Source organism: Piliocolobus tephrosceles, chromosome 2 (genome assembly GCF_002776525.5).
Source record: "Piliocolobus tephrosceles isolate RC106 chromosome 2, ASM277652v3, whole genome shotgun sequence".
In the NCBI taxonomy this organism is placed as follows: Eukaryota; Metazoa; Chordata; class Mammalia; order Primates; family Cercopithecidae; genus Piliocolobus; species Piliocolobus tephrosceles.
In genome coordinates this window covers 130441041-130454984 of record NC_045435.1, presented here as the reverse complement: position 1 = coordinate 130454984, position 13944 = coordinate 130441041, and the positions used below count along the sequence as shown (strand labels likewise).

The 13944-nt window shown below is 38.2% G+C and overlaps 1 protein-coding gene across 1 annotated transcript in view; it reads right to left on the bottom strand.

Moving 5' to 3' along the window:
* The window catches only part of MED12L (mediator complex subunit 12L), a 345920-nt gene that overhangs the window by 247127 nt on the left and 84849 nt on the right, over window positions 1–13944 (bottom strand). The window contains exon 12 of the mRNA XM_023232117.2: window positions 677–808. Coding sequence (XP_023087885.1) covers window positions 677–808 — 132 coding nt within the window. The remainder of the gene's footprint in view (window positions 1–676; window positions 809–13944) is intronic.

Genomic DNA, 13944 nt, shown 5'->3' with positions numbered 1-13944 from the left:
AATTTATTTTCAAGGCTGTAATTGCTCTCTCTGGGACCAGAATATAATCTCAAAAGCAAAACAAATTGGTATTTATAATATCATAATCATAACTGCCTCAAGAAAGTATATCCAAATCCACTAAAATATGTAGTTGTAAATTTCATAAAAGTTGGTATATCTTATACACATTTGCACATGTATATTGCACATGTGTATGTACGTTGTGTATACGCATATTTCAACATAGCAAAGAAACTTCCTTGTTCTAAATCAGATGCTAAAATTTTATTATTTTATCTTTGATTTACTTTTGTAGAGAGAGAGTCTCACTCTATCAACCAGGCTAGAGTACAATGGCACCATCATAGCTCACTGCAGCCTCAAACTCCTGGGCTCAAGAGATTTTCCTGCCTTCTCCTCCCAAACCACTGGGATTATAACAGGTGTGAGCCATTGTGCCCAGGCTAAAGTTTTATTTTAAAAGACACCATTTTTAAATTAGTTCAGATATAAATGGCTGCATCAATTTAGAGAGATTCTACTATGTGAATCTTCCTTACGTGAATTTTTACATCCTGCCTTTTTTCCTCAAGAGCAAAAGAATAACATAATGAGGGTAAGAGAAAATGATCTTCCACAAAACAGTATTTTTTACATTAGGGCATTCAACAAGCAGAAAGAAAATGGAACCTACCTCTGCCTCAATTTCTGCTTGCCTCTTCTCCAGGAGTTTTGCCACAGCCATGGCCCTGTGCTTGCCAGACCGTTTGCAGCTCACGGCCCATTCACATAACAGCGTCACCACAGCTTCATCGTTGGGCGCAACCTAATGACCAACAGAGAGGGGTACCAGCCACATCAAATGAAACATTCACCCAGCAGGAGTCAGGAAGCAAGCAAGGGAATATCTAACGCTTTAAAGCTTTCTTCCATGTTTTATTATAGTAGCTTTAGAAAGCGCTTCCAAATCATTTCTAATTGAAATACAAAGAATAAACCTATACAAGGAAAGAAATGACTCACACTGAATCTGTGACAATTCCAAAAGAATCAGAGCTTCCCTGTGGATGTCTTCACTTACACAGGGACATAACCTAGCCCCAACTACTCTCTAGAACTCAAATTTCAAAACCAAACAGTAAGGGAAAAAACCACCACTGAATGCCAAGAACAGCTGTCACAAAGTCAAAGTACATCACTCTACTGTTGGCACCCTCAGACCCCCCACTCACTCAATGCCTCATTCAATAAATAATTCTAACAAGCCAGGTTATCCAGTGACCCACTCCAATACAAAATTAGAAGGAACAAACCAGAGGGGATGCTGGAATGCTGGTAGGACACCCATCCCAATGGAAATGACACACACAAAAAATGACAGCCCAGCACCAAAAAGAACCAACAATTAAGAGCAGACACAGTCAACCACGGACAGCAACCAGGTCTAGGTAGGGCTCAGCATGGCGACTAGAACTGTCAGCCACAGTTGCCATGGCCTAGAAATTGGCACCAACGACTGACGGTGAGAGGATGTTGAGGACCCAAGTGACGTGAGTCGCAGGATGGGGGTGCAGGGAGTGGTAAGCAATGAGATGGTACTTGTGTATGACCTGTCCTTTCCTTTTAGAGGATCCACGCTGACCAACAGGACATAAACTACAAGCTTTTAATACGTCCCCATGGGTATAAACATCATGCCAGAAAAACTAGATAATCACAGCATTTGCACTACAGGCTATGTGGGAAGTTAATACTTTAGAATCCATAAACTCAATTAAGATTACGATATGGCTATGAGCACACTCCACAGAAGAACATACATACATGCATGAACTTAGCACATTTCGGAAAGTTTGTGCAGTCTGAAAAGCCATCCAAGAATCCCAGAATAAGTATCCCTGATCAGCTTTAGACGCTAGCGAACAATTCACATCATGAAATGAGTTTATTCCAAGATTTTTATTCATCGTACCCTAAATTTTGTCATTTAAACACGTTTACCCAAACCAAAGAAATGAGTTACCTGAGGCAGATACCTCAAAGGGAGTTCTGTTTTCCTAATTTAAAACAAGTGAAAGAAATGTTTGAACATAACATTTCAAACAGAAAGTAAACTGGGAGGATTTTCTGCCCAGATTCACTCTAACCTACATAAAGATAAAAATATAAAAGTCAATCCGGTGAAGGACCACATGCTTATAGGTTTAGAACATTAAAGATAACAAAAAGAGTTATCCTAAAAATATGCTTTCGGTTTTTATTAATCTAAGCAGTAGTATGCATCATATCCAAATTTACAAAGATTTTTTCTACTGCATCTTCAACATTACATTAAAATGTGCTACAAAAAAAAAAGAAACAGGTGATTTTAAAATTTAAAAACTTCTTTTCCCACTAAAGATTTTATGAGAGATTTAATATCTATGTGAAATTAGTGAGACATATAGAGGAACTGTATGTGATCGGTAATGTCTCAACAACTAGGTGGGAGAACAGATTTCTTCAGATCTACTGAATGAACTACAACAAAAGAGAAGTCAAAACATATCACATTACAGCATCCCCTCTATAAACCAAAACAATAGCCAGTGTGCCCACATCATCTCTGAGAAAACAATCACAAACTCATCACACATGACACTCTGAAGATCAATAAGCTGAGCACAGTGTACACACAGCATACATGATTCTGAAAAGGCAGGAGAAAGACAAATCTGATCTGGGCACCCATAACGTGCATGAGTGTTACGTGCTGTTAGGGATAGGAAGGCACATTTTCTTGCTCAAGAAGCTTACACTCCTCAAGAGATAAGAACCAAACAGCAAACACAGAGCAGAATAAGAGGCTCTATACACTGCACATCAACAGGGACAACCCAGGGAAGGTTTTATGAGAGGCAGGTTTTATGAGAAGGTTCAAGGCGTGGTCTTGAACGTTCATATAGTCACACTGTTAACCACAGTTTTATCCAGAGAGAGGACTATAGGATATTTTTATTTTCTGCTTTTATCATGCAAAAGGAAAACAGTTTCTATTATGGGGGAAAAAATGTAAATCGGCCTTGGAGGAAAAATGTAAGATTTTTGATAAATAGAAAAAAAATGTACAGGACAGAAAAGACCTGTCTAAACATAGTGGAAATCATACACTCTCCTGCAGCCTTGGGGTATAACCTCCACTTACACGACTACGTGCCAGGCACTGTGTTCTGCCCTATTTATATATATAATCTCATTTTACCCTTACAGAAACCTGAAAGTAGTTACCCCAACTGTGATGAGAGGCAAGCTAAACCCATGCCTCCAACCCCAAACTCACCCCTTAGCTACTAAAACCCATCCACTTCCTGGGCACCTCCACCTGCTGACCACAATCACCTGACCCCAAACTAAGCTCATCCTATCCCTAAAATACATTTCTTGTCCTGTGTACTTTCTCTGAGAAAATGGCATCACCATTCAGGTCAGAAAGCTGAGAGTGCTTCTCTCTCCTCAGCCACATTCTAGCTACACTCCAGTTTGAGCCCCTCAGACATGCTATGCCCACTTCCACCTCGGGCCTCAGTGTTGGCAGCCCTTTCCCTCCAGTGCATTCCTTAACCCCAAGTTTCACAGAGCAGCCCCTTCTCTCCTCTAAAATCTGGAGGATTCACGCAGACCAGAGGTACCCTGGCCACCCTTGCAAACATCACGCTATTTCGTTTGCTTAGCAGTGAATGCTGCTATCTGAAAATGTTTTCTTCACGTATTTACAATTTTACTGTCTGCATTCTCTCACTAGTAAACAAGGATTTTAAGTGGGAACATCATGAACAAAGCCACTCAGCAGGCCCACTTACAGAAATCCTATGAATGACAAAAAAACTCAATCTAATTGAGGGCAAATATTGGGTTTATCTTACGGCATACATCCAACAGCAGTCCGAATGAATTTTAAAAAGTAAAATACGGAAGCACTGTTATAACACCTAGAGCATTCACAGTCATTTCCAATCAGCTTGCTCTCATCTCTAAATTATGCTCCTGGAGATGCAAAGAAAACAAGTAGAGACATTTTCTCTCTCCTAATTCATATAGTCTTCACTCCTTTAGGTGTCTTGTTATCTCAAGCAACTTTAACTTACCTCATTCAAAAAAAAAATCATTTCGCTAAATTAAAATGTTATTTTTACATTTTCATGTCTTTATTCCACTGAGTTATTATTGCAAGGTTACAATGCTACATAAAATAAGCAAAATTATTCCTTTAAGACTACCAGAAAAGGTTATTACAAATGATAGTCCAGGCACAGTGATTCACACCTATAATTCCAGCACTTCGGGAGGCAGATCACCTGAGGTTAGGGGTTCAAGACCAGCCTAACCACCTGACCACCATGGTGAAACCCCATCTCTACTAAAAATACAAAAATTAGCCAGGCATGGTGGTGCATGCCTGTAGTCCCAGCTACTCAGGAATCTGAGGCAGAAGGATCACTTGAATCCAGGAAGCAGAGGCTGCAGTGAGCCAAGATGATGCCTCTGCACTCGAGCCTAGGCAACAGAGTGAGACTCCATCTAAAAAAAAAAAGACAAATGAGCTAGGTACAGTGGCATGCACCTGTAGTCCCGGCTACTGGGGAAGCTAAGGCAGGAGGATTACTTGAGACCAGGAGTTTGAGGCTAGCCTGGGCAACATAGCCAGACCCTGTGTCTTAAAAGAAAAAAAAAATGGAAAGAAAGACATGGCAATGATTTCTACACTTATATAAAAGCATTAATGATGAGCTGAAATTACAACTATCAATTTTTATTTTTAAAGAATATATTTCACTTTTATATTTCTAAACATGCTTGAGATAAAATACCCACCAATGTGACTTTCATTTTACTTATACTTTTGCATGTATTCCAAATTTTAAATGAATATATATTATTTTTAATACCAAAGACATAAAATACATATTTAAAAAATATCTGTAACATAATATCCTTAGATGCTGATTCCAAATACGAAATTAGCCTAGGAGTTTGACAAATCTCCAAATGGCTTTAAAAAAACATTGCCAGCAAACTTAACCACCGAGAAAATAGAAGTGTTTTTTTTTTTTTTTTAATCTTTTAAAAGTAAAATCACTTAAGAATTTAAAATCATTTAGGAAAGAATTTTTTTGATAATCATGAAAAATGACTTGCAAAGAAAATAATTTACTAGAAAAACTGGTCAATTCTTTGGAAGAAGAATAGGGTAGTTGCTTACATGTTAAACAATGTAGTGAAATAAAGCAAACACTGTATCTATGTGTATACTGTGCACTGAAGAAAATTAAATTTACAAAATGTCCACTGGAATTCCAAGTCTGTGCAGAAGAGTTGGGTCCTTGATAATTTCCTAAAATAGATTCATAAAAATCCAATGAATATGGAAAGGTACACTTGTCTCTCAACGATTTGACTCATCCAATTTAAGTAACAGACATGTCTTCACCTAGAGATGCATAGAAAAGAACACATAAAGAAAAGAGTTCTTTTGAACACATCCAGATGTCACCACTGGGGTTTGGGGTAATGTGCTAGAAAACAAGTTCCAAGTAACAACTCACTTCCAAAGGTACCCATTAACGTGCTTTCTTTTTAAGTACCCATAATATGGTGGGCACTGGGGAAACCAAAATTTTAAAGATCTTGTCCCTATCCTCAATATGCTCACCTTCTAGAGAGAAAACACTAAAAGACAAGTAATCATAAAGCAACAAGACATTTCTAGAGTGGAGGAGTAAGTAAGTCTAGCCTTCCACCTCTTCGATATCTCCTGGGAGGGGAGCATACATCTGCCCCAACTTACTGACATCTGAGGTCTCAATCTGAAGAAATTCCTGCGGGCTACCTGCTGCAGTTGTAGTCTCGATTTCTGATTTTTAGAAATTAAGTGAATTAAGAAACCAAGAAATTAAAGCCTTGAGGAAAATGCTGCTGAAAAGACTGAGCTTTTAAAAAATATAAAATTTCAGCACAAAAATGTTCTTGTCCTTTTATCAATTATGCCTATAAAAAGTTATGTATTTCAAAATCTTATATTTAACCAATAAATATTTTCTAATACCAGCTAGATACCAAGAATGTAATGTCCACTATTTCTTAAATATCATTAAACCTGTCAAGTGATGCCATCCTTTCCTTAGGATAGAGCGGTGAGAATAAAGAAATAGACAGGTTCTGCGCCTACTTTAAAAGAAATGATATTATCAAAGAAGTTTTACAATAACTTATACTAACTTCTCAGAGAGAATATCTTCAGCAATGGAACTATGAAAATTTTTGGTTTGTTTTTATTTCCATTTTTTCTGCAGGCAAATGGGCCACATTTCCATGTCTGATTATAGACATACAGATAAGAAGGGCAGATGGGAGAGGCTTGCAATGGAACACAGGAAAGGGAAGGTCAATGGTGCATGGGAGCAGTAAATCCCAAGTCCTATCCAAGAGGGGTCATTCTCAGCCCTCAGACAGTGTCTCTCACCATGCTTTCCTTCTTCCCCTTCAAGGAGTAATTACAGTACCCCATCCTCTCAGCTTGATTGTTATACTCTGCATTTGGAGCTGTGAGAGGCAGTTTAAATTTCAGGCAATTCTTTGGATGTAAGAAAAAAAAATTCACTCCATCAGGTACTCATTAGGTGCAATGTGCTCTAAAACATTTCAGATGCCAAAGGTCTAGACCAGCCCTGACCAAATAAAGTATATGTTTCTCTGATGATTAAACCCCTCGCTTTTTCTTCAGTCTCGCTCTGTCACCCAGGCTGGAGTACAGCGGTGCAATCTCGGTTCACTGCAACCTCTGCCTCCTGGGTTCAAGCGAGTCTCCTGCCTCAGCCTCCCAAGTAGCTGGGGTTACCAGCGGGTGCCACCTCACCTGGCTAATTTTTGTACTTTCAGTAGAGATGGGGTTTCACCATGTTGGCCAGACTGGTCTAGATCTCCTGACCTCAGGTGGTCTGCTCACCTCAGCCTCCCAAAGTGCTGGGATTACAAGCATGAGCCACCACGCCCAGCCAAAAACTCATTTTTTAGAATAGGTTTTCTGCAGTATTTATGGCTTATTCTAGTCATGGACTAAAGTCATAGGATTTATAGCAGACCATAGCAGACACAATAAAAATAAAAAATTGAAAGTCTTAATGTTACATGTAAATCTTTTCAGTTGCTTCTAATGAAAATTTAATATAAAATAACTTGTGGATTAAGTTATGGGTTTAATCATGCTGAAAATCAATAATGATGACAGACTACCAAATTTACAGGTAGTAGTAATAAAGATAATTAACATGTACTGAGTGCCTACCCAATTTACAGTCAGACATTGCAATAAATGTGTTTCAGGAATTATTTCTTTCAATCTTCACAACCTATAAGTTGGTTATATTATCCTCAGTTTACAAATAAGGAAACTCCAAGACAAAGAGATGGCAAATAACTTGTCCGAGGTCACTCAGCTAAGTAATGGAGCTCTAGCCACAACGTAACTCTTGGAAATGAACAAAACAGGTAAAGCAAAACCTGTGTGTCAAAAGAACCTGGGTAGTAACTCTGTCCTTCCCTCCAGGGTACACAATATACAATAGCCTTTTGTATGCACCCCCAGTGCCTCTGGCTTCTCCTGATTCGACCCTCCTCAATGCTTACAGCCTTAGAGTATTCTGTTCCCTTATGCTGGAATATTTACTCCTACTTAACATGAACATTTCACAACACAGCTTTGTGGCTATTAGATCTCCAGTTATTGGCATTAAATATACATTAGGAAGGCTCAGGTACCACCCTGGAGGCGCACCACTGAGAATAATCAAAAGGAAGTACTTCATTCCAAACACTAAAAAGGAGGGTTCAGGTCTTCCCAGGGCAGAAACAGGCAACTTTTCATATTGGCACTTCGTTTTTTTGTTTTTTTTTTTTTAAAACAAAGTCTCACTCTCGTCCAGGCAGGATTGCAGTGGCACAATCTCAGCTCACTGCAACCTCTGCCTCCTGGGTTCAAGCCATTCTCATGGCACTTTCTAATGAATATTAAGAAGTTGAACAAAGTAAGTGTGCCTCTCTAGCTTTAAGTAACAGGTGAATGAGGTACATAAGAACAAGAGGTAGGCTGAGGGGAGGGAGTAATTGAGCCCTGGCATATAAAGTTAAGGTCAAAGAAAAAATAATAAACTATAGGCCTAGCCCTGGCATAAATTAAAACATGTAATCATGGCAATAATAATATTAACAGTTTTAAGTTTCCAAGTGCAGGTAGTAGCAGTAATTAAAAAATATTTATTGGCCAGGTGCGGTGGCTCATGCCTGTAAGCCCAACACTTTGGGAAGCCGAGCAGGAACAATGGCTTGAGGCCAGGAGTTCAAGATCAGCCTGGGCAATGTAGTGACACCCCATTTAAAAGAAAAAAAAAAAAAAAGAAAGAAAAAGCCAGGCATGGTGGTGTATACCTGTAGTCCCAGCTACTCAGGAGGCTGAGATGGGAGGAGAACTTGAGCCTAGAAGTTCAAGGCTACAGTGAGGTATGATTGTAGGCGATAGCGAGACCCTGTCTCAAAAGCAAAAATTATTGAGCAAGTACTGGAAATTTTACACACATCATCTCTAATCTTAATGAACCCGAAAGCAGGTATTGCTATTCCCATTTCAAAGATAAGAAAACTGAGGTTCTTAAGATGGTCATGGGCACAGAACTAGAAAACAGCACTAGGCTGTGCTAATTCCAAAGCCCCCATTCTGCTACAACATGTTGCTGCTCACATCACGGGTAAATCAAGATTATTTATAAAAGGAGGATCACCATTACATGGAAATCTCCTGAGTGGCTCACAAGGCCCAGGATCCCTGCTGCCCAGCACCGCTCCAGCCAGTCATTGCCACACTCTATCCCTCTCCAGGGACAAACTAGACTTCTAATCTAACTGATACACAGAAAATAAAAGCACAGGAGTGAATTACCAGAGACTTTATTCTGCCTCTAGATGCTCATATAATATTACCTGGAGCACAGTCCCACTTATTCTGCCTCTAACACATGTTAGACTTAATGTCGTTTTCATGGTTTTATTTTCAGCACCTTCCACAGTGCCTGGTGCACAGCAGGTTCAATTGATGTTTTTAAATCAAAGAGTAAAAGCAATATACTGTTACGTTAAACCAAAGGAACAAACAAGGTAGACAGGGATAAAGTTTAGAGATGTACTTAATTAATATGAAAAGTATCTGACTTAATTCTGCAGTTGACTAAGTGTGACACGCTAGAAGCATTCCCATCCCTCATTTAATGAGTCCAGGGTGCTGGCCTTAACACTATCACTTAGCATCATTTTGAAAGCGTTAACCAATGAGAAGAGACAGGAATAAATATCTGAAAGGATATGGCACTGTGTCGCTACAGTCTGCATAAAAGGATTATGCCCCACCCCCACCACCTACCAACCAATTAACTAGAAAACTTTATTAGAAGTAATACAAGAGTTGAGCATCATCACCAGATAAAAATAAACAAGGAAAAAATGATGAACAATATTAAGCAGTAAAGGAAAGAAAATCCTGTAGAATATTATGCAGAAAGCAATTTCATTTATGTCCTCCAACCTTTATAGTTAAGTGTTCATATATGTATATGAAAGTTTCCATATTTACATTTCCAAAAGATATTTGAAACGTATTTTTTCCCTAGGCAAGTAATGGACCTCTTGCCACAACATAACTCTTGAAAGTGAACCAAATATGGACCAAAATTAACAGTGGTTACTTCTGGTATATATGTTTGTTTTATAGTATGCCCTGTTCTAATGCTTTAATGACAATCCTATCATTTTACAGTTGAGCAAACTAGAGTCTAAAGGTTAAATAACTGTCAAATGTTTCAAAGCTACTAGGTCAAATCTGAGTCCAACTCAAGCTATCAGTCTCCAGAGAGCGCTCTTATGCCAAAATACCTCCCGTTTGGGCAGGGGAGTAGGACAGGGGTCCAAGTTGTGGGCTGAACGAAATTTAATATCAAGAATGTATTCCTGTATTATATATACAACAATCACAAGAAGAAACTTCTACAGTGACAACAAACAAGAGAAGATGAATGGACACAAAATTCAAAAATCAATAAAGTCCTTCAAATAACAGCACTGTTTATCTGGTCTCATGAACTTGGGATATATCTACAGTGGCAAAATAGTAAAAGTATTAATTCTGTAGCAAATAATCATAATTAATGATGTTATCTTCATCTATACTACAGCCATCTCATATGTGAAGAAAGATTTTCAACATCGGGGGATTTGCCACATTCTTCTTTCTCGGGGAAGAGCAGGCACAGATCTGATAGATTAGGCCTAATTCCGTAATTCAATGTATTCAATAATTCAATAACCTAATAGCTGTAGAAGCTAACCACAGGTCTTCTCTCCTTCAACAAATAAAGACGGTAAAATAACTGACAACTACATCTGAGAGACAGGCTTCCTTTAGAAATTAGGAGGTACTTGGTGAGATCTTTTACCAGTTTAAAGTAAGAAATTTCCTAATACATTACTTAGGTTATAAAATACCATAAAAAGGAGTGGGGGAAAAAATCAATGACTTATTACTATCAGCAACAGCTAAGTAAAAAGAGTTGAAATGTTTTTTTAAAATTAAAAATAAAAGGACTTAAGATACTGAATAAAGTTCTTAACAGCTCTTTAATCTTAGACTAAAAGGACATATTTATAACTGAAACCAATCACTCTTAGTTAAGGTCAAACAAAATGGTCACATTTGGAGAAAGACATTATTCATATTACAGCACCAATAAATAATATGGAATAATATGTAGTGTAGTTATAACAACAAGTCATGTAGTTTGCAAGCTGAGGCATACTGTGAGGAGCTGGATGAACTGCAAGCCACAGAAGTAAAAAAGTTGATCTTAACTGCTAATAGAACATAACCTTGCTGTACCTGGTCACAGTCACCAATATAAGGTAATAGGCCTAACACTGTTAACCATAAATTCACAAGATTTATGACAAAAGCATAAATGGTATTCATTTTTTATAATCTTTATACATATGAACATTTCCAAGCCTGTCATGGTGGCCCAGACACCACATGGTGGTCACTTGTAATCCCAGCAACTCGGGAGGATCACTTGAGCCCAGGAGTTCAAGACCAGCCTGAGCAATACAGTGAGACCTTATCTTTAATTAGCCAGGTGTGTGGCGTGTGTCTATAGTCCCAGTTATTCAGCAGGGAATCACACGAGCTCAAGAGTTCAAGGCTGCAATGAGCTGTGATTGCACCACTGCACTCCAGCCTGGGCAACAGAGCAAGACCCTGTCTCTTACAAGAAAAATTAAAATAAAAAAAAGTTTAAAAAATATTTTGCATATATACATTTCCAAAAGATATTTGAGATGGCTGATTTCTGACTGAGAAAGGGGCAAGTTTTCCTAACTTCACATCCTTACAATCAACGTTGATAGTCTTTAGGTCTTGTGACATCAGATAAACCAAATATATACCATGGAAGCAACTTCCTTTTTGTAAAGCGGCAGTTAAAAATAGAAGAGATCGGCCAGGAGCTGCGGCTCACGCCTATAATCTCAGCACTTTGGGAGGCCGAGGAAGGTGGATCACGAGGTCAGAAGATCGAGACCATCCTGGCTAACATGGTGAAACCCTGTCTCTACTAAAAATACAAAAAATTAGCCAGGCGTGGTGGCAGGCACCTGTAGTCCCAGCTACTCAGGAGGCTGAGGCAGGAGAATGGCATGAACCCAGGAGGTGGAGCTTGCAGTGAGCTGAGATTGTGCCACTACACTCCAGCCTGGGCAACAGAGCAAGACTCCGTCTCAAAAAAAAAAAAGAAGATGAGATCTAATTCTGGGAAGAAACAAGACAGATAAGACAATCCTCTCTATTTAAATCAACTAATTTTTAATTTAGGTTTGTCATGTATTTGCACTTTAACAAAAATATGCATCTTCTAATCCTCAGTCAACATTTAAGTAATACAAATGAAAAAAATAGAGGAGTTCTGCGAAATATGTAATTGCATAACAGAAAGTCATACAAGGGCTGATCCATAATTTCAAAGTAAAATCTCTCCAAAAGTCCTTAACAAGTACATGTCTCTCATATTTAAAATACAGACTGAGCATCCCTAATCTGAAAATCCAAAATCCGAAATGCTCCAAAATCTGAAATGTTTTGAAGACCAACATGATGCACAAAGGAAATGCTCACTGGAGTGTTTCACATTTCAGATTTTCAGATTGGGGTGCTCCACTGGTAAGTATATAATGCAAATATTCCAAAACCTGAAAACAGTCTAAACTCCTAAACACTTCTGCTCTCATATATTTCAGATAAGGGACATTCAAGCTATAATTAAAATATTATGCTTAATTTCCAAAATTCAATGAACAATAAACTTTACTGCTTGCCTTTTATGAAGATCAAAGTAACATATAGATAAGAAGGAATTACAACTTTCTAGAAGATGGTGCTTTGTTCTACCCACTTGAAAACCAAAAGTTGTCCAGGCAAGAACATAACAACTGGCATTTACTAAGTGCTTATCATGTACTACTATACGAAGTGGATTCTATTAGTGAGGCCATTTTACAGACAGACTGACACTAAGGGAGATTATAAGGGAGATCTGAAGCCACTCAAATACTTGGCAGCAAAATCAAGATTGAAAACCAGGTCTGAACTGGTCTAAAGTCTGTGGTATCCTACCAAGGTCAGGGTGCTCAACTTGAGGATTTGAATTTTCTAATTAAAATATTGTTTACTATGTTAAAATTGTCAAGCAAGTTTTTAAAAATTAATAGATTATTCCACCACATCAATGTACCAACATTCATATTTGGAAATGGTTCGTGAACATTGTTCATTACATCTGAAACTTGTTACTTCAGCTATATTGTTCCCTGAAATAAAATCATTTTTTAAATAAACAGTACAAGAAATAGGATGTACTAGTTAAGAGTACCATTTGGATTGTACTAGTTAACTGGAATTATTTAGGATTCCAATTCCTTTCTTCCATCAGTGAGTTGGGTATCAACCTCAACAATTTCTCATCCTCTCTAGCATTGGTTGCCTTGTCTAAAAAGTAAAAGATGTTAAAAAAAAAAAAAAAAGAGAGAGAGAGAAAGAAAAAGAAAAACATGCATCTCACAGGCCAGGGAAAAACTAAATAAGATGACATAACACTAAAACCCGGCTCACTGTTTAAAAAGAACACACACAAAAAAGTTAAAAAAAAAAAAAAAAAAAAGTCGCATAATAACTCAAAAACAAATCAAGAGGCCCATTCCAATCTAAACAATGTGTGACTGGCCCTTCTCAGTGACAGCAAGTCTAAATATCTGGATGCACAATTTTGTTTTCCCAACTATGTTACTAGAAACCAAACTTTTACCAACACATTATTTCAAAAAAAAAGAAAATACTAGTTGTAAAAGACTAGCAACGCTTCCTTTGGGTGTCCAGTAGGAAATGTGTTAGTTTCTGAAACACAATACGCTTCTGGCTGGACTGTGATCAGCATCAACAACATAAATTCAGCACACTTGGATCTCAACAGAAAGCCATTCATGCATGTTTTCCTTGCTTGCTTGACTTTTGCCTTGTTTGACTTTCTGCAGTCTTGGTTTTAGAAAGTGACTTTCTTCCTTCAACAACAACATAACCTAAGCATTTAAATGAACATGATTTCCTTTACAACATGGTCCTACAGCTACCCCATCGTGGGTGGGTCAATGCCATCCAACTGCCTCCCTACAGAGAGTGAAGACTTCATGAAAAACAGCAAATGTGAAAAGCCTGACAGATCCTGGCTGTGCCTTATGATTAGGAGACTGCGTGATGGGTATCTGTTTGTGCCCACAGTAGCCCCAAGGGGTCCACTATGAGTCTCTGATCGTATTCCTTCCAATTCTGCAGAGTTTTTAACT